Source organism: Eumetopias jubatus, unplaced genomic scaffold (genome assembly GCF_037043125.1).
Source record: "Eumetopias jubatus isolate StellerSeaLion01/CBP00866 unplaced genomic scaffold, mEumJub1_p1.0 scaffold_7, whole genome shotgun sequence".
In the NCBI taxonomy this organism is placed as follows: domain Eukaryota; kingdom Metazoa; phylum Chordata; class Mammalia; order Carnivora; family Otariidae; genus Eumetopias; species Eumetopias jubatus.
Window position 1 is genome coordinate 47,498,936 of NW_028274813.1, and position 20,205 is coordinate 47,519,140.

The 20,205-nt window shown below is 37.7% G+C and overlaps 1 protein-coding gene and 1 non-coding gene across 3 annotated transcripts in view; both read right to left on the reverse strand.

The window, feature by feature from the left end:
* TMX1 (thioredoxin related transmembrane protein 1) overlaps nucleotides 1-18,629 on the reverse strand; it is a 109,142-nt gene extending 90,513 nt beyond the window's left edge. The window contains exons 1-8 of one of the 2 annotated variants that reach the window (XM_028102123.2): nucleotides 18,394-18,627; nucleotides 15,091-15,206; nucleotides 13,230-13,275; nucleotides 10,690-10,818; nucleotides 8,615-8,660; nucleotides 8,414-8,515; nucleotides 8,234-8,300; nucleotides 3,651-5,436 (exon numbers count right to left, since the gene is read on the reverse strand). In XM_028102123.2, the coding sequence (XP_027957924.1) occupies nucleotides 5,258-5,436; nucleotides 8,234-8,300; nucleotides 8,414-8,515; nucleotides 8,615-8,660; nucleotides 10,690-10,818; nucleotides 13,230-13,275; nucleotides 15,091-15,206; nucleotides 18,394-18,545 (837 nt within the window). In that variant the 5' untranslated portion in view covers nucleotides 18,546-18,627 and the 3' untranslated portion in view covers nucleotides 3,651-5,257. Of the gene's footprint in view, nucleotides 1-3,650; nucleotides 5,437-8,233; nucleotides 8,301-8,413; nucleotides 8,516-8,614; nucleotides 8,661-10,689; nucleotides 10,819-13,229; nucleotides 13,276-15,090; nucleotides 15,207-18,393 lie in introns of those variants that run through there. The other variant, XM_088024589.1, reaches the window with a different exon arrangement.
* On the reverse strand, nucleotides 14,848-14,981 carry LOC114209061 (small nucleolar RNA SNORA70). Its single transcript, XR_003609227.1, has one exon. It is a non-coding gene; the product is annotated as a small nucleolar RNA SNORA70 (small nucleolar RNA).
* Nucleotides 18,630-20,205: the final 1,576 nt, after the last annotated feature.

The window sequence follows — 20,205 nt, forward strand, 5'->3', positions numbered from 1 at the left end:
CAATGTTTACAATGATAGTGAAGGCAGAATAGCCTTTTTCTTTTCCTGTTCCCCTCAGTAGACGGGAGGACCCAAGTTGGTGCCTAGTGACACCCACAGTTTACTGTCAACATGAACAACTTGACTATTCAACTGTCTTCACTCCCATGGCAATAATATTCTAGGAAACCTGCCCAGGAAACTAAAGTTGCAAGTAACTTCACTGTTCAAGAACTTCCTCAAAGTAATTTATCCAACAACTATACTACTCGACTTACACTGATTTCACAAAAATGAAAAATCAGTGTACAGAGAGGTGGTAGTTACCTTCCTAGTCAGGGACAGAGAAAAGACTTGAGGCCAGGTCTCCTGACTTCTGCCAAGTCTCCACACAACAGTATACTTTGTCTCAAACTATTTTCAGGGCTCAAGGTGATGACAATCAGGCTTTAGACAATTTATGAATACAGTGACTATCTTGTTAAAGGCAGAGAACCCCAGAAATCACTTAACTCATAAATTGAGGCCACAGGATGTACTGTGATTTGCTCTGTGTCACTCAATTAATTGGTATAATAAATGTGAGAAGAAATATTACAAGACAGAATGTGATTTAACTGCCAGGGAATGATGAAAACCTACATTTTAATTTAGTTAAAAAAAAAACCCACAATTGTGGGCCAGAAAGGACTTAAGGGATTTGAGCTGACTCTTAAACCAACAGATGGAATGTGAAACATGTTCAGAGAACAACAGAGGATTTGTTAAAATAGTTTCAGGAGTATCAGTTACGTTGGGGTGGGGAGATAAAGTTGATTACATTTAAATTTTCCAACCATGTATATAGTATGTATGCTTCTGTGGAAGCAGAAACATCTGAAGTTTAGAGAAATTTTCTTCAGAATGCCCAGGTAGCAATAAGCTGAATCTTCCTAAGTACTGAACTTGATATATTCCAATCTACTAGCAACCTTATTTCTGTGACATGCTGTATTAAAAACACTGAACCTAGGAAAGTTTTTAAAAAGTACTTAAGTTATTCTTCAAAATTAAGTACACTTTCACTCAGTTCAAAACTGATTCTTAATTTAGATTTGAAAGAAATTTCAGAGAATCTAACCTCTATTTGGTTAATTGACTTCTTATATTTTCATTTTTCATATTTTCATTTTCAGGATACAACCAGTCTGAGTTATCAAAACACAACCAAAATAGCTGTAAAAATAATGTCACACACAGCCAGATAGGTAGAGAGATAGATTTCATTAATGGCCACAATACTGACATTACCACCATTTGTAATTAAGGACTCGAAAGAAACAATCATTAAAAGGATATATGGGCTGCCGGGGTCGGTGAAGGATCTCAAGATGGCTACGTGAAAACTTGCTCTAAAAACCATTGACTGGGTAGCTTTTGGGGAGATCATACCCCGAAACCAGAAGGCCATTGCTAACTCCCTGAAATCCTGGAATGAGACACTTATCTCCAGGTTGGCTACTCTCCCTGAGAAACCACCTGCTATCAACTGGGCTTACTACAAGGTCAATGTGGCAAAGGCTGGTTTGGTAGATGACTCTGAGAAGTTTAATGCCCTGAAGGTTCCTGTGCCAGAGGATAAATATACTCTTCAGGTGGATGCTGAAGAAAAAGATGTGAAAAGTTGTGCCGAGTTGATGTCTCTCTCAAAGGCCAGGATTGAGGAATATGAAAATGAGCTGAAGATGAGGAACATAATTCCATTTGATTAGATGACCACTGAGGACCTGAATGAAGTCTTCCCAGAAACCAAATTAGACAAGAAGTATCCCTACTGGCCTCACAAGCCAATTGAGAATTTATAAACTTGAGTTGGGGAGAAAGCTCTGGCCCTCGTATTGTAAATGCTGGACATTAAAAATAATGATATGGAAAAAAAAGGATATATTTTAGATCTGTTCAAGTACATAATTTGACCTTACTACTTATATATTATCAAAGTTCCAATTTCAATTTATTGTTCTTGTTTTAATGGTTTTAAAACAAATGCAGAAGTTGCTAGGTATACAATACAAATCTAAATCTGCAAGTAAGATACTTAAAATTTTACTTTGACAATTGTAAACTTACTGTTAGGACCACTCATTTAAATTCCACCCCAGGTCAATTATTTTACTAATAAAGGAGCCCTAACAAAAGTAATTTGTTTGGTCAATCATACCTCAATAAAACTGGAAAAAATAACTTTTTGAAAGACTTCTACCTTTAACTGTTGTGATGGATCAGAATATCCTGGATAACCCTAAAATGAGTCAAAATGTTTATTTTAATGTTAATCTCATAATGTAATTGCATCCAGAACTGCCTTTGATGCACTGGGCTGAATAAGGACACAACTTGACAGAAAATTGCTTTCAAAAGCATCATTTACAAATGAAACTGGATGACTTTCTCACACCATACATAAAAATAAACTCAAAATGGATTAAAGACCTAAATGTAAGACCTGAAAACATAAAACTTCTAGAAGAAAACATAGGCAGTAATTTCTCTGACACTGGCATTAGCAACACTTTCTAGATATGTTTCCTCAAACAAAAGCAAAAATAAACTGTTGGGACTACCTCAAAATAAAAAGCTTTTGCACAGTGAAGGAAACCATCGACAAAATGAAAAGGCATCCTACTGAATGGGAGAAGATATCTGCAAATGATCTATCCAGTAATGGGCTAATATCCAAAATATATTAAAGACTTTACACAAGTTGACACCAAAAACACCCAAATAATCCGATTAAAATGGGCAGAGGACCTATTTTCCAAAGACAACATCCAAAAGGACAAGACACATGAAAAGATGCTCAATGTCACTCATCCTCAGGGAAATGCAAATCAAAACCACAATGAGGTATCACCTTACACCTGTCAGAATGACTAGACTTAGAGATGAGATAAATGTTGGCAAGAATGTGGAGAAAAAAGAACCCTCATGAATGGAAGCTACTATTATATACACAGGACTCTTCATTACAACTCTTGTTATTCTTGCTTATTAAGTATCTATGCAGTATTGGTAGAACTGCATTTTCCATTGGAGTGATCAGATTTTACACCTCCATGGAAGCACTGAATAAGTACTGGGGTGGGGGGAGCAGTGGGGAGCAAAGTTCTCCAGGACGCTGATATTGCACCTCAATCTCTCCTAACTGCCATAGAGTACCCTTAACCCAATAATGGAAACAAAAGGGGTCTATTAAAGGTAAAACGATCCCTACAGTTTCTGTGCGCCGCTGGTGTGACAGAAAATTGTTTATTCAGATGTCTAGAGTGACTGGAGAGTCACTGGAGAGACGCAAGAGTCCTTATGAAATGCAAGATTATCTGTTTTCTGAAATATCATGTCTCTACCTATTCGGACTACTTTTAATTTTTTACATATATAGTATTTTCTAATCACTTAGAAACTTAAAATCTATGCCGTGTATACTAGAACACTAGAAAACAGCATGAGTGATTAATAAATACTATTCCTCTATCATCTCAAGTATCAGGAAAAGATGCGTATGACTCTAGCCTTTTGGCTATACAGATCAAGAACACACACAGTGACACAACTATGCATCTGAACATCGTTAAATACAAAGTAATTAAGCTTTTCTTAATGTGCAACCAGAAATCACACTTGTCTCCAGCTTGACTGAAGTGCTTAGAAAAGTTTATTTTGTTCTTAGACTATTTTTCTAAAGCATCACAGAATTATTATACATCCAAAACTCTTCAATGGTAGAATATTTAATATTCTAAAGGCAAGGCCTTTCAAGAAAACAGTTGTACATTATGATACTGTATAAGTCTAATGGATTCACACAGCAGCAGAATCTAGACAAAAGGGGACATTACAGAAATTGTCTATTACATAAATGGACAAGGGATTCACTCTGAGTTATGGTTTTTCCCCTTCTTGTAGGTAATACAGTTCTTACTGCCACCCAGCACCCCTCCCTACTTTCACTGCAAGGTGAAAACTCTGTGCTCTAACTCTCTGAGGAGTAAAAATATCTTAAATGTCCCATCCTGCTGATGCCCACCTATGAAATACTACACAATAAAAAAGTACAGCAGAATACAGATTTTGTGCGTGTACACAAACATAAGAATGCTGTGATTTTTTAAACACCAAGCATATACAGACTTTGTAAAATTAATCAGGAACTTTCTGTGTGATGAATATACATTGAAAACATACACTATAAGATACTTTTTCCTGAGTAGAATGCTAACTTTATTTTATATCAAATTAAGTTTCTATGAGTTTTGAAAATGTAAAATACCAAGGCTTTTCCACATCAAATAAAAATCAGGAATGTTCACCTTCATATCCAAAACAAACAAACAAATAAAAAAACACGGTTCAAGTAGAGGTTCAACAGAATGATACAAAATCTGAAATGAATGGCCAAAATTTTAAATGATCAGTAGACAGCTCTTCAATTTTAAGGATCCCTCAGTAAACTTCGGTTTGAAACAACAAAAAAGGACTAATTATTAAAGAATGAAAAACATTTCCAAAAATTATCCAATTTGGAAAATGAAAAATGTAACCCATGGTTAAGAAAAATACAGATCATACACTGAACAGAGGGGAACAAAAAAGGTAATCAACCTTTATAGGAATCAAGACAACACCATGGACTTATATAAAAACTTTCTAAATCAGTAGCATATCCTGTATTATCACATGTAGAAAACTCTAATTAAGCAAGGTAGTTTTTATTAGTTGCATAATCTAAAAATATGAAGAAATCTTGAACTATCTCTCTAAAATGACCAGAGTTGTCGCTCAAATACGCATTTCTTGAGACAATGGGCAAAGTTCCCATTTATGGGAAATATGTTCGTTTTTTCACACAGTGAAACTGAGAAAAATTATATCAAATGAGAAATCTTTTTCTCCAAAGTAATCTCTTTAAATACCTCAATAATGCAATATTCGGGAAATGTAAATTTTCAACTCAGAAAACTTGAAACAGATTAAACAAACATACTCAAATCTTATTGCTTGGCACCAGATTTTTCAAAAATTAAAGAATTGTTTAAACCACATACTGCCATTCTTAAATCCTCTTTCAAACGTTTTTATGTAGTGCTACTTTTATTTTCTGAAGGTAGTCTGTTCAATCTAATGATAATCTAGAAAGAACCCTGCAATGTACAAGCATGTCACAGTTCACTTCAAACCAAAAGAAATGATCAATCTTCTCTTTCTGCCAAAATAATATTATGATATTAAGAAAAATTAACTAGGATTTATCTGTGGCCAATGAAGGACCCAAAGCACGTTGTCTTATGGCATTCTGTGCAAAGTCTTTGTTTGCTCCTTCTTTACTTCCTGCTTCCTCTTCTGAAACATCTTCTTCATCAGCCTCTTGTTCCTCCTCCACTTTTTGCAAAGGTTGAGAAGATTCAGGTAATAATTTTTCTTAAAGATAAAGACCAGAGGGAATTAAGAGGTACAAACTTCCAGTTATAAAATAAATAAGTCACTGAGATGAAAAGTACAGCATCAGGAATATAGTCAGTAATATCTTAATAACATTGTATGGCAAGAGAAAACATTCATGGTGAGCATTAAAAAAAATAAATAAAAGATCAAGACCAGAAATGGGTTTTTTGTTGTTGTTGTTGCTGTAACAGATTTGCATTGGAGTAAAATCAAGACACGATTCTATGCCCATAAAATGCTTTGCCACTTATCAATGGTAAGTTTAGATTTCCAAAAAGAAAAAGTTATCTTTAAGAGTGACACCATAAAAATAAAAATTGGTTTGAAAGATCCATTTTACTTAGCAAATTCATTATAATTACCTGCCTGTTTATAAAATGAACTGAAATTAATAAACCAAAATTAATGCTATGAATGTGGATGCTGTAAGAAAATACACGGCATTCAACAGAACCATCTTAATTTGCTATTAAATCTTCCAGTGAACAAGTACACTGAAACAAACTCCAACACTACCCTTGTTTCAGTTCCCACATGAACAGGAATCAGACTTACAACTGAAGGTTATATTCTTACCCAGGTTTTTTCCAAGGAGTTTCACAAATGTTCTTCTTTACAGATATAATTTTAAGACATAATTACAAATGAAATGTACAAATCTTAAGTGTACAGCTCAATGACTTTTTAACTCTGTCCACACACACATACCCTTTCCATTTTTTTAACAAGGCCTATTGATAGTTAACGTAAACTCAGACACACCATGTAACAGAGAGATACAGAAATAGAGTTGGGCCAATGAGCTTCAGTCTGTTCAGTGATTCTAGACTGCCCCTAATCTTAGGCAATTCAGAAGAGTAGGGAGACACGAGGGTGCAAGGCAGAAGAAAACACCAGAAGCAATTACCACACGGTAGACAATCTGTTGTTTGGTCGGGCCTCCCTCTTTCTGTTGGGTTAATAGCCCCTTCCCTGTACCACATCCCATGTAGCTATGGTGAGCACTACAGTTCACAGCAGTGGTTCTCCACCAGGAGTGATTTTGCTGCACACACGTGCCTCCCTCCCACCCGCCCCACCCAAAAGAACACTCAGCAACATCTGGAGATATTTTTGGTTGTCACAACTAAGAGGAGCGGTGCTACCACCAACCAGTGGGATGCTGCCGAACATCCAACAATGCACAAAAGAGAGTCTGTTACAATTAAGAATTAACCAGCCCAAATGTGAGAAGTGTCCAGGTTGAGAAACCCTGGTTTACAGTGACTGTTCCAAACAAGTGAGCTCTTTACGCTAGTGGAGTGCATCAGAATTTTTCTAAAAGATAGGTGGATGTAGGGAAAAAGTGTATTTCCTTCTTACTCTGGATTGTGAGCTATGGCTTTCTTAATCATTTTATGCTAAGGACTGGAAAGAGCCAAAAACGGAGCAAGCTAAGGCATGGACAACTAAGCAATTCAGAAACACAGTATCTCAACATTTAAGCCCTAGGATCCAGCCATCACTGCCCTCAGACTTGCTTGCTACCTGAAGCAATATAAACTTCTATTTTGCTTAAAGCTGGACTGAGTTGGGTCTTTCCCTAGCAACTCAAAATCTAAGCTAAACACATCCTGGAAAACAACTCAAATCATGTGGCCTGCTATAGAAAGGGTGGTATCAGATTCAAGTATGGGTTACTATCTATCAGTTGTGCCACAGATTACTTAAAGAGACAAATTTTTTAAAAGCGTTTCAAGTGATATAAATATTAAAAGTACATTTGCCAACTTTTGTCTTTTAAGTGATCTGTGCTTGCATTTCTTTCCCTACATGTCAGTGGCTCTTGCTGGATAAAATGATTCTTTCCCCTGTATATGCCTTTTCAGTATTGATGTAATGATCTAAGAAAAGATAACCTGTCAGTTATCAGCAATCTCCACTGATACCATTTCACGAGTTCTGACCTCAATAAATCCTAAGTCATGAAAGGCAGCACAATGAAAATGTCATGCCGACAGTCTAATGTAGGCTCTATTCTCCACTCTGTCACTTCTGTGTGACCCTGGAAAAATAATTCATCTCTCTGAGCCTTATTTTCCTCAACCACGGAATGGAAAGAGTATCACTTATGAAATCTAGAGAGTTATGAAAAAGTGGGATCGCACAAAGCGAAAGTTCTTTATAAAGAGCAAATAGGAAGGCTTCCATAACACCGTTAATTTTCAAGATTAAATGCATGTTTGAGAGGCAATTATACTAAGACAGATATCAGTGAATATTTCTAATTATATAAACTCATCTTGTAGTCCAGCGTCAATGCCACTCCTAAATCAGCTACAGGAATTACTGTTCCCAATATCCTACCATAAAAACTTAGACTTGGCTAGCATACAAAGAAAAATCTTCAAATGTGGTCACTATAATAAAGAATGACTTCAAGAGTAGAATATATTCAACTTCTTCTGATTCAAGTATACTCAAATGGATCCAGGAATGATGGTTCAAATAAAATGACATCAGATCAATGTCATTAAATATCGACAAGTTACATGCAATGTTAAAATTCTCTACATTATAAAGTCCAAGAAAATAACTATGTTCCAAAATCCACCAGGCTGTCATTCTTACATGAAATAAATATCCCCCTGCCATTTCCAATATAACCTACCATTCCACATTTAGAAAGCTAAGCTGGAAGGGCAACCTGTTACAGGTGTGACTGTGTTCACAGAAATGAACAGAATTACAGTGAACAAAAAAATAAAAAATAAATACTAAAAAATATACTTACTGGAAGGGTATGGCTGTGGTCTGCACCTTTTTGAAGGAAAAAGGCAATCTGCCACAAATATCATACACTGCAAAAATAAACACAAGAAAACTGAATGTATATGATTGAGCTCATGTAACTATATTAAATTATCAGACATAAAAGGTTTTCTCCTAGTACTCTGAAAAATGAAATACTTACGAGTCCTAGTAATAGTCCTGAAAGCAGAGTTGCTAAAGCAAAAACTGCATATGATCCCCAAACTGGTAATCCAAGGTCTTCAATAAAATAGTTATGGCAAGTCTAAAATCAAAAGAAAAAAATAAATTAAAAACCTGGTTGTTTAAAATAAAAGGGTAGCGTCAAAAATGTTTAAAATAGAAATACAACTTTAGTCCATACCCGGATCCACATAGACAGCTGAAAGAGTGCAGACATACTACTCATCCTGAAAGAAAGGAGAGAGGACTGAGAAACTGAGTAAGACACACAGCTTTGAAGTAGAATGTGCATACATCTATACCTTCTAGTTTTCAGTCTACAATCTCCCCAACGTGACAGATTTTATTGCTGGTGTTCATCAAGATTAGTGATACCTCACTGATTTCAAGCCTATATTAAGAAGTCTCATTAATGAAAATTAACAGTTCTTGAATTGCTGTCACTATGTGATGTCCTCATAAATAAAATACTTGGTAACTTTTTTCCTCATCCCTACTGCTTTGACATTAGCCTTTCACCTTTCACCTGATGATTTCTCCAATATACTCTGAATAACAGCTTATAAGCTCTATGGAACCAGTTAAAGTCAAGTGTACTGTAAGCAAATGGCAACTCTTATTGACACTTAAAATAATGAGCAGAGAAGGGAGCCTGAAGGAAGAACTGGGAGCACTTGTTGAACTGATCCTTCCCACCTAAGAATTACCCACCTTTTGTATTAAAATTAAATAAAACTTATCATAGCATTAGCTTGATATAGTTTAATGATATACAAAGAAATTACATTGAAAATAAATACTAAGTAATAATATAAATAAAAATAATTATTATTTTCACATAAACTGAAGTAGTTTAGATGGACAGTTAGAAAAAGGCATGCTCCAGAACTAAAAACAGTTTGTGGGTTCCTGTTTCCCCTCTAGTGCAAGTGTTGCCACCAACACATAAAACTAATTCACACCTAAGCCGAAGTTCCTCTAGGCAGGATGACCTATCTGTTGCCCATCATCGGGTGGGTGAACATACTGACACTGGAAGTACCTCTTATTCAGTCCACAACACAAAAGGCATGGACTGCTGAATCCCCAAGGATTCAACAAAGTCTTACAAGCAACCCCTTCTTCTACTGGAGAGGGGAGAAGTCATTTATGAGATTTCAAATTAACAAAAATCAGCTGCATTTTCAGTTCAAAAGAGAAAGGTGTTTCAATCATGTTGTTTCTGTTGTTTAAACTGCAAAATGGGAATAGGAACAAGAACTGAAACATAAAGCACTGTATAACCTCACTATAGTCAGCACTAATTAGGCTCTACCAGGAAGATTAGGTGCCTTAACTGGGTTGGCATGGTGGTTCAGTAGGGGAAATTCTGACAGCTACAGGATAATTCAATTCAGAGATTTTCACAGGAAGAGAGGTGTAAGGGAAAGGTGCTGAAGACAAAATCCTATTTCAAAATATCGCTTATGGCTGATCTTTCCTCTACTCCCAGAATTCAGAGCATTTTTATCTCTTATACCATTGGTGTGTATATACTATTGGTATATCTTTTTATATTTTTATATCTCTTTATATTTTTTATCTCTTATACCATTGATAGATCTTGGTGTGTATATCAAGAGCAAGTGTGAAGAGACAGGAAGAGATAGCTTAGCCACACCAGGATGAGTCCATGGGGACCTCAGCAAAACTCAGTATTTCTAGATGTCTCTCAAATGACCTGTGAGGCCTTACACCCCAACAGCTAGCAGGAAATATGCTATCTCCAATCCTTACTACTCCACATATCTAGCTATATATAAAGTCTAGTGGTTACTCATGCCATTAAGGTCACTGTTCATCCATACTATTTGACCAAAATATTACCAGATGGGTAGAATAATTTAATCACATTAAGAACTGAAATCTAAAGTAGCAAGAGGAGGTATGTTTGAGGCTTCTCATTCAAATATTAAGCTCAAATGATAACTTTACCCATCATATTGCTCATTTTGATTAGTTTTTGATATGAAATGACCATGATCTACGGAGCTAAAATATTCCTGAAAAGGCTTTCAATTCTAGTGAATGCCTCCTAGCTTAACAAGGATCAAAGCATCTGACTTAGAAGAAAAAGTCAACCTAAAAATATCACACTAAATATGAATGTACCTTAAGGGTCTAAGAATTAAAACCCAATATAAATGCTTTATTTCCACAAAATATAATTGGTCCAGTTAATTCTGAAATAAATAAAAGAAAAATCCTCATACTTACAGAACAGAACCTGGACCAAACCATGATGAAACAGGTTCCATACTCTTCCACTCTTTCTCACTTATAAAGTTTATGAAGTCCTTCTTAGTCCTTGGGCCCTGATAGCGCCTAAATTCACCATCTTTACAACTAAAGAGGATCAGAATCACATTATTAAACAGAACCAAATAAATAAATTTGTATTTGTTTTGCTATTTCTTTAACCTCATTTTACAATCAATCCTCATATTCAAAATCATTAGTAATGCACAAGTAACAAATTATGCTAATTGCCTACCATAACATCTTAGCTCCAAATTTATTTAAACAATGGGGTTATAAATAATCATAAGCCTTAAGACTATTATCTTTCCAAATAATAAAACAATGAAACACAGGGTTATATGTCAATTATATCTCAATAAATGTGTAATGAACATATTAAAAGAATGACTATATGTAAAGTTGTTAGAATAGTGTCTGGCACTTAATTATTAGCTACTTTTAAGCTATCTAGGTTAAAAATTTAAGGCATTTTTCTGGAATTTTCAGCCCTAATCACATCATCTTAGCCATACTACTTTAAATTGCTGGAGGTATCTGGTCGTATTTCCTTTCCTCCTATTTCAGTGATTGTATTTTACAGTCTACTTTGCATTCTTCCTGATAGGCCCCTCCCTGCCTCCCATTCCCAATGTAGGGAGTTCTCATAGGTTCAAAAATTCTCTCTCCTCCCACATCTTCACTATTTTCAAACTGCCCTCAATAATACTGCCAGTCTAATCCTATACAATACTTCTATTTTTATCTCTTAAGTGCAAACTTTCAAGAGCTCCCTACTACCTACAGGAGGGTTAGAGGATCCTTTAGCCATCCAGAGCCAAAGACCACAAGGAAGCCCCCACTCAAAAAAAACGTTTTGTAAAGGCAATGGCATTTGAGCTGTTTTTGAAGAATAGGTAGAAGTTCAACAGGCAAAAGAATGGGCATAAACAATGTGAGTTAAAAAAGCACAGGAAATTCCAGATAAGTTTAAGGGATGTTAAGAAGTGAGAAGGAAGATGAGAGACACAATCAGAACCAGTTAAGGGACTTGTGGAGAAAAGGACTGAGTGAAAAGGGACAGTAGTACTTATGGTGACATGAAAAGACACAAAGGGAGTAGGGATGAATACAGAGGTAGAGGGAAACAGACATAAACATGAAAAAAAAATGACAAAGAAAAGTGAGATATAGACACACTAAAAATTGACAGCTTGCTTTTATACTTTAAATGAGAAGTACCTCCTGGCATTCAACCCACCAACTGGATGAACTTTAAGGTGTTGGGCAGGTACCGGCAATACCTCGGAGATATCACAGTACCACCCCAGTAAAACAATTATCACAATAAAGTCACAAGACTTCTTGGTTTCCAAGTACATATAAATTTTACTATACTGTAGTCTATTAGTATTATGTCTAAAAAAAAACGTACATACCTTCATTTAAAAATATCTTATTGCTGAAAAATGTAAACCATCATCTGAGCTTTCAGCAAGTTGTAATCACTTATTATGGGCCACCATAAGAAACAGAGTAATGAAAAAGTTTGAAATACTGCAAGAATTACCAAAATGTGACACAGAGACAGAGTGAGCAAATGCTGTTGGAAAAATGGTGGATAGATTCACTTGACACAAAGTTGCCACAAGCCTTTAATCTGTAAAAAGCTGCAATATCTGGGAAGCACAATAAAATGAAGTATGCCTGTACAGATTTGATATTTCCTATCCCCAATTTAGAAGATAAATTCAAACTCAAAGACCTGATACTGAAGACTACATAATCTTGCTCATTCTGACTTAGCACTCAATCATTTCACCTACTACTGTCCGAAAACTGAGCTATAGCCCTTTCTTAGCTCATTTTTGAACATTCAATTTCCCTATTTATGACTGTTCATGAGATTACTCAAAGGATGGAATGCTTACTTCTACACTCTTTTGAAAATTCAGGGTTGCATTTACATCCCCATATTCTCCAGGAACCACCCACTAGCCCAGTGATTTTTCCCTTACCAAACTTTCTACAGGACCTAACACAACTCGGGGCTCATAATCATTTACTATGCTATATGGTTTCACATGATTTCATGTGAACACCACCCTCCAAAATAATTACAAAGCACTGAGACCAGGGACTGTTTTATTTTTTATTTTATTTTTTTTAAAGATTTTATTTATTTATTTGACAGAGACACAGCGAGAGAGGGAACACAAGCAGAGGGAGTGGGAGAGGGAGAAGCAGGCCTCCCGCGGAGCAGGGAGCCTGATGCGGGGCTGGATCCCAGGACCCTGCTATCATGACCAGACGCTTAACGACTGAGTCACCCAGGGGCCCCGACCAGGGACTGTTTTATACCTCGTCCATCTACCTAAAGACACCCAGGATAGCGCTAAGAGCAAAATGAGCCTTACTGAATATAATGCTCTTTAAACATGATCCAGGCCAGAGGCCTACTATTCTGATTATACCATGTTGCATCCTTCTCCATAATTACAGAACCTTCAAATACTTACTGATAAATAGTAGGAAGAGCAGTTATGATAAATCGTCCACTCAGCCCTAAAAATGATAAAGATTAGAAATAAATACAAGAACACACAACAGGTTTTATATAAGCCAACAATCACTACTTAAAAGTTGATTCTGAATTATTTAAATACTAACTCGGAAAGCACATGAAATTATACCTAAAAATAGTTGAGCTTTGTAACAAACAATGAAAAAAATCCCAATTACATACTGAAAACAACTTTAAAAAATCAACACTTAGTAGGAAGGGAAAAATGAAGGGGGGGGAATTGGAGGGGGAGATGAACCATGAGAGACTATGGACTCTGAGAAACAAACTGAGGGTTCTAGAGGGGAGGGGGGTGGGGGGATGGGTTAGCCTGGTGATGGGTGTTAAAGAGGGCACGTACTGAATGGAGCACTGGGTGTTACATGCAAACAATGAATCATGCAACACTACATCAAAAACTAATGATGTAATGTATGGTGACTAACATAACATAATAAAATAAAATTGGGGCGCCTGGGTGGCTCAGTCGTTAAGCGTTTGCTTTCTGCTCGGGTCATGGTCCCGGGGTCCTGGGATCAGGCCCCGCATCGGGCTCCCTGCTCTGCGGGAAGCCTGCTTCTCCCTCTCCTGCTCCCCCTGCTTTTGTTACCTCCCTCGCTGTGTCTCTATCGAATGAATAAATAAAATCTTTAAAAATAAATTAAATAAATAAATAAATAAACACTACTGCACATTATCTCAACTAAAAGTATGTAAAAGCTTGAATACTGAAGATATCTGTGAATATATATATATATATTAACATTTGATCAATTATACCACTGTATGGTAAGACTACTAGGGATGAGTAATGGGGCAACACAATAAAACAGTAGTCTTAGAAAGGTCTAAAATCAAATGAAATTGCATTTGACATTCAAAAAACAAAGGCAGAGTCTAACATGTTGTTAAAATGGAAAATATTTTGAACCTTTCATAAGATGAGCAATAACAATAACATTATTAACCATGTGTTAGGCAATAATATAACTAAGGATTAATCTCTCTGTGCCTCAGTTTTCTTATCTGTAAAATGGGGATATTACCTCACAAGGTTGTATAGGATAAATGCAAAACACTTGGAGCAATATCTGTACTAGGTAAGCACTCAATAAATATTAGCTATTATTACCATCTAGGGTGGGAATGGAGTCAACAAATCCAGGTTCATTGTGACCAAGAACAAGTAAGATGAGGCTGGTCTAAGAATGGAGCATCCTTAAGAACAGGGCCTACCACTTATTCAGGGGGCCAAGTCAGGAGTATATTTGACCCCACAACCTTGCGGTCTTTGTATTAAAAGCATGTCCTCAAATCACAGGTATTAAATTTGAAACCCAATTAAGAGATTCGGATCGCTGGTCAGAGAATGTGCCCTTGGCTCTACAAAGAACTTCAACCACATGCTCCTTATTCTGAAGCTTGGTATGGATGCAAAGGATGGCTTTTCCAATGTCCACCTGAACCACAATATTCTAGGACTTCTAAAAGGCATCTTATGTGCTATTCTGGGGCCTGGGATACAAAGGAAGAAAAGATCAGAGGCAGTTAAATGGGCAAGAGTGGGGAGAGGGCAATGTCTCCAAGGTCCCCTAGAGCCACACATAAAAGGAATGAGCTGCATATACAACCACGGAATCTGCTTTCTGCAGCCACTGCACAAGGATCCCTCATCAGAGAGGTGGGTGAGTCAGCTTAAGTACTACAGACAGTTATGTTTTCAAAACCTAATAAAAGGTGGCTGAGACCAAGTGATGTGGCAAACAGGATGAACATATGAACCCAATCTGCAAAGACTAACCACAGACTTACAGTACCTGGCTGCTCTGTGACATCTACTTTTGCAACATTAACCTCAAGATCTTCTCCCCATTCAGCAAAACTTTCCCATTCTGGTTGAAGATTCTGACAAGCAGGACACCATGGAGCATAACTAAGAAACAGAGTATAAAAAAAGTTAAGCAATCTAATATGACCATATGGAGATAAAAATTCTAAGTGTATAATTTATGAAAATATTTTATACTAAAAACAAAACAGCAAAATGATTAATTTTGTGAAGATGGAAAAGTTTTTAACTGTGGGTCTAACATTCTGGAAATAAAAAACTGGTAACACTGATCACAGAAAAGTAATTCTGAGGTAAGTTCTTAAGACACAAAAATAAGTTCATTAAGTTCACATGCAAAACAGCTCTTTTAAAACCTTTGAATTTCTCGGGGTGCCTGGGTGGCTCAGTCAGTTAAGCATCTGTCTTCAGCTCAGGTCATGATCCCAGGGTCCTGAGATGGAGCCCCGAGAGTCAGCCTCCCTGCTTAGCAGCGGGGAGTCGGCTTCTCCCTCTGCCGCTTCCCCCACATGTGCTTTCTCTCAAAAAATGAAGTCTTAAAAAAAAAAAAAAAACCTTTGAATTTCTCCACAAATATGTGGCCACCAGAAACCTCAAAACCAAATTTGGAATTCACCAGTTTTAATACTTTGCACTACAGGAGTCGCAAATGAGAAAAATAGGAAGTGCCCAGGGCTGAGGTGAACAAGGAAATGCATGCCCCTGCTTAAGAGGGGCACCATCAATCACTCAGCAGGACCATCAGGAAGGGATTTACAGCTAGGAAGCAGGCTCTATCTTATTTAAAAGCTGAAAATCTACATTTTTATGTAAAAATGTTACCTCAAAACTTAACCCAGACACAAACACTAGGCAAGCCAAACAAAATTCCTCTGGCCAGCCCTTGGTCAGCCAGTTTCTAAGACCTCAGGTTTACAAATCTATGGGTAAGTTTATTAGCTTTTTAATTACTCCTCTGATATTCTGCATCTTTCAAGGCCCTGACTTCTCCCTAGGATTTTATTCTTCGCTTTATTGTATATCATCTTTTAATTTGCCTCAGTTTTTTTTAATGAAACCAGGAAGAATAAAGCGTGTACTTGAACACAAGAGTACAGTTTCTACATTTCATTATATTTGAACTTATTTTATGAAATAGAACTCCTAAAAGTAAGTGGCACTGTGGAACAAGACTAGTACCATACATAAAAGGGAAAAGTCCTTAACAAGAGATTGTATTTCAATGAAAATATCTCTGTAACAAAACTGATCAGGATGAATGTAATGCAGATAACAGACTTGTAATAAGAGCAGACTATCATTAAGACTAGTACTAGATCCCCCTTTCAAGTTCCTTTTGTTTCTTAGGTGCTTTTTAAGTCTTAACCTCAAACTCAGTAAGCTAAAGGAAAAAGTACTACAGTATACTTTAATTTCACAGAGAAGTTCTAATTCAAATTCCCTAATAAATTTTTGACCACTGTATTTATACAGTTTGATCAAACGAGTTTAAAAAAAAAAACTCCTTAAGGCGCGCCTGGGTGGCTCAGTTGTTAAGCGTCTGCCTTCAGCTCAGGTCATGATCCCAGAGTCCTGGGATCGAGCCCCGCATCGGGCTCCCTGCTCGGCGGGAAGCCTGCTTCTCCCTCTCCCACTCTCCTTGCTTGTGCTCCCTCTCTCGCTGTGTCTCTCTCTGTCAAATAAATAAATAAAATCTTAAAAAAAAAAACTCCTTAAGTATTACTTGACTGTATTTTGCATATAAATTCATAATCACTATTGTTTAATACTCATGAAACTGTGAATATTTTATTGGCACAATCTAAAACAAGTTATTCATGACAATAAAAACCAAATGTTGTCTCTGGTTATATTTCCTCTCCCCTGCAAAGCTTCAATAATGCCTGAAAATTCATTTCACTAAGTTACAGATTATATGTATACTACATAAACATTTTCCCCTATCTTTTCCTCCATATAAATATTCTATGCCTTTTTTGATTTTATGACTCAAGAGTTATTGATTTGGCCTTTTGAGCTCTCCTTCTGGGAGAGCTTCCACCCATTTGAGCTCTCCTTTAGGGAGAGCTTCCACCCACTAACTGGCAACCCAAGCATACAGGAAAACACTCACTTGAACTCTGTTAAAGAAGGGGGCTGTTCTAACAATTATTGCATACCTACTCTTAGGCTTCAAAAACAGAAAGGAACCCAGTATAGCAATACCAGGTCAGATTAATTAAAGCCTTCAGGTATTTCTCTCACTTGTAAAATGCGGGAAGTAATACCTATCTTACAGAATTTGTAGAGAATTAAATAGGATAGTGTAGATAAAGTGCTTAGCAGTGTTTAGTACAGTTAACACTCAATAGTGGTGTTTGTTACTAATACCATTAACACTACTATTATCAATAGTACTACAACCATCATCACCACCACCACCAATTTAGCAACTAAAGCAAAGGCTGGCAGTTTATTTTCTACCCATGCAGAAGAGATATTATAATAGAATCACCACAGACATATGATTTCCTCTGACCAGTAAAAGATGACCCGGTGGTCTTCAGAGTTTATAATCACACTCATACATTAATTTTATTTTTTAATGCAATAACACTTGAATGTAAGAGTAACAATCCAAGATATTCAGTACTTTGCAAAAACATACATCCAAAGGAAAACTGAGATGCAGAAAAAGAAAAAAAAAGATAAAGAAAATTTAACAATAACCCAACTTGAATTTACTAAGCACCTAAAATAAAAATATACCCAGTCCATAAAATAAGAGTCTCAAATTCCAACACTGTAAATGGACTGTTAAAGGATAATTAGACCAAAGGAGAAGGGAGGTTCTGCTCAGTTTCATTTTCTAAAGTTTGGTGAAAAGTCTAGAAGTTTGTGAAAGATCATTCTAAAATAAATAACGTATAGAAACTAGTCAGACGAACCACCTCCACCCCCAAAGTCATGAAAAGTTGAGAGAATTCCAAGCTGAACGCCGTCTCTTAGGAGCACCAGAGCGCTAGAAACCAAACTGGGGTGCACACTTTAGAAGAAACTTAGTATTTCCCAGTAAGAAACGAGGAGGGGGTGGGACCAAGCTGATCCGAAGAGGAGTTCAGGGATCCCGAGGAGTCAGGGGCGCCGGCTCCACGGCTCGGAGTGGAGTACCGGCGAACCTGGGACCCGCAGAAGGTGGTGAATGAAGGTGAAGTCGGGTGTCCAGACTTGGATCTAGGACACGGACTTTCCGGCCCACCGAGGGGACCCGAGACAACCGCCCCACACTCACAATTCTATCATCCACTCTCCTTCCAGCAACTCTTTCCAATTCTCGTCCGTGATGATGCGCACGTCGCTCCGCCGCCCCTGGGTCCAGGGAGTGCCCCAAAGCAAAAGCAGCAACACTGCCACTGGAACCACGCGACTCCCGGAGAGCGTCATTTCTGCAGCTTGCCCACCCCACAGCAAGCGCGGGGGCCCCAACCTCCGCGCAGCCGCGGCTCACTTCCGCCCTCGCGAGCTTATCTGCTCATGCGCCTCACCTCGCGCTCCTGGGAACTCTCAATGCGCATGACGAGGCCGGGTCCTAGTGAGTTGGTTTGTGGAAAAGAGGAAAGTGCGCCTATCCCTAGTGCGCATGACAGAAAAGCGGTCTCTTCCCACCGCCTGGTGAGCCCCAGTACTTTTGAGAAGGCGAAGAGCAAACAGGGGGCGTGGCGTAGGAAGTGGGGCGGGGCTTCGGAGATGACTGGCTTCAAAATTGCTTCAGCATTTTGGCGCCAAATAATTGGTATTCATACTTACTCAGAACAATTGGTAAGTTTACACAAAAGCAGCTTCCAGTTAATTGCCCTTTAGAGTTTTCATTTGTTTGTTTTGAAAATTTTTGCAGTAAAGTTAATGAATGTTTATGTAAATCAGAATATTGGTTTACTAATGGAGGATTATAGACTGGAAAGATGCACAAGGGAACCTTAAGGGATGCTTTTCACATTCTTTATCTTGGTCTCAACAGTTGGTTACACGAGCGTACACATATAAAAAAACCATCAAGGGACGCCTGAGTGGATCAGTCTGTTAAGCGGCTGCCTTCGGCCCGGCTCATGATCCCAGGGTCCTGGGATCCAGTCCCACATCGGGCTCCTTGCTCAGCAGGGAGCCTGCTTCTCCCTCTCTCTCTGCTTGTGCTCTCTCTGTCAAATAAATTAAATCTTAAGAAAAAGAAACCATCAAGCTGTACATGTTGAGATTAGTGCACTTTATGCACTTTAGGATGTATGTTGTCCCTCAGTTTGTTTTTAAATGTAGTAGTTACAGAGATGCGAGATCTAAAATTCAACATGGGAACAAAACACATAGGCTTATAACAAATATTTGAGGTTTTTTTCTCTCAAGCATTTGTACATGCAAATGCAAACCAAAATGTGCACTGTCTCTAGAAAGTATTCCTCAAACAACAGTGGTTGCCATTACATCTCCTCACCTCACGTTCTCTCCTAAACTCACTCCAGTTGCCTGACTTGCTCAACCCTCCCTCCTCTGAAAGGCTCTTTCTAGGACACTAGTGATCTGCATGTTAACAAAGCTAATTGTTCTCAGTATTCATCTTACTCCACTGGCCAGCAGCATTCTACCTCCATGAAGCTGCTTTACTGTCTTGCCTTCAGTTGAGCCTCACTTGATTGTTTTTTCTCCTTCCTTACTAGGTGCTGCTTCTTGGCTCGTCCTCCTCTAGGTGATTTCTAGACATCGGCTTGCCCCAGGTTGCTGTACTGGCCCTTCGGTCTCTTTGTATCCACACACTCCTCCAGGTAACCTCAATCTGGCTGTATACCTGTCATTCCCATTCTAACCCTTCTGGGAACTTTGAACATATGTATTCAACTCTTTGCTGGACATCTCTTGGATATCAAATAGGCAGTTTAAACATAACGTGGCCAAAAAATAAAATTCTTGATTCTACCCCGCCTAGTCTTTCCTCTCAGGAAAGAGCCCCAAGGTCTATCAGGTTGCTCAAGACAAAAATTTTCATTTTAATTCTTTGTTGCTTTCTCTCTTCACCCTCCCTCATGTACTCTATCAGCAAGTCCCAAAAACTCAA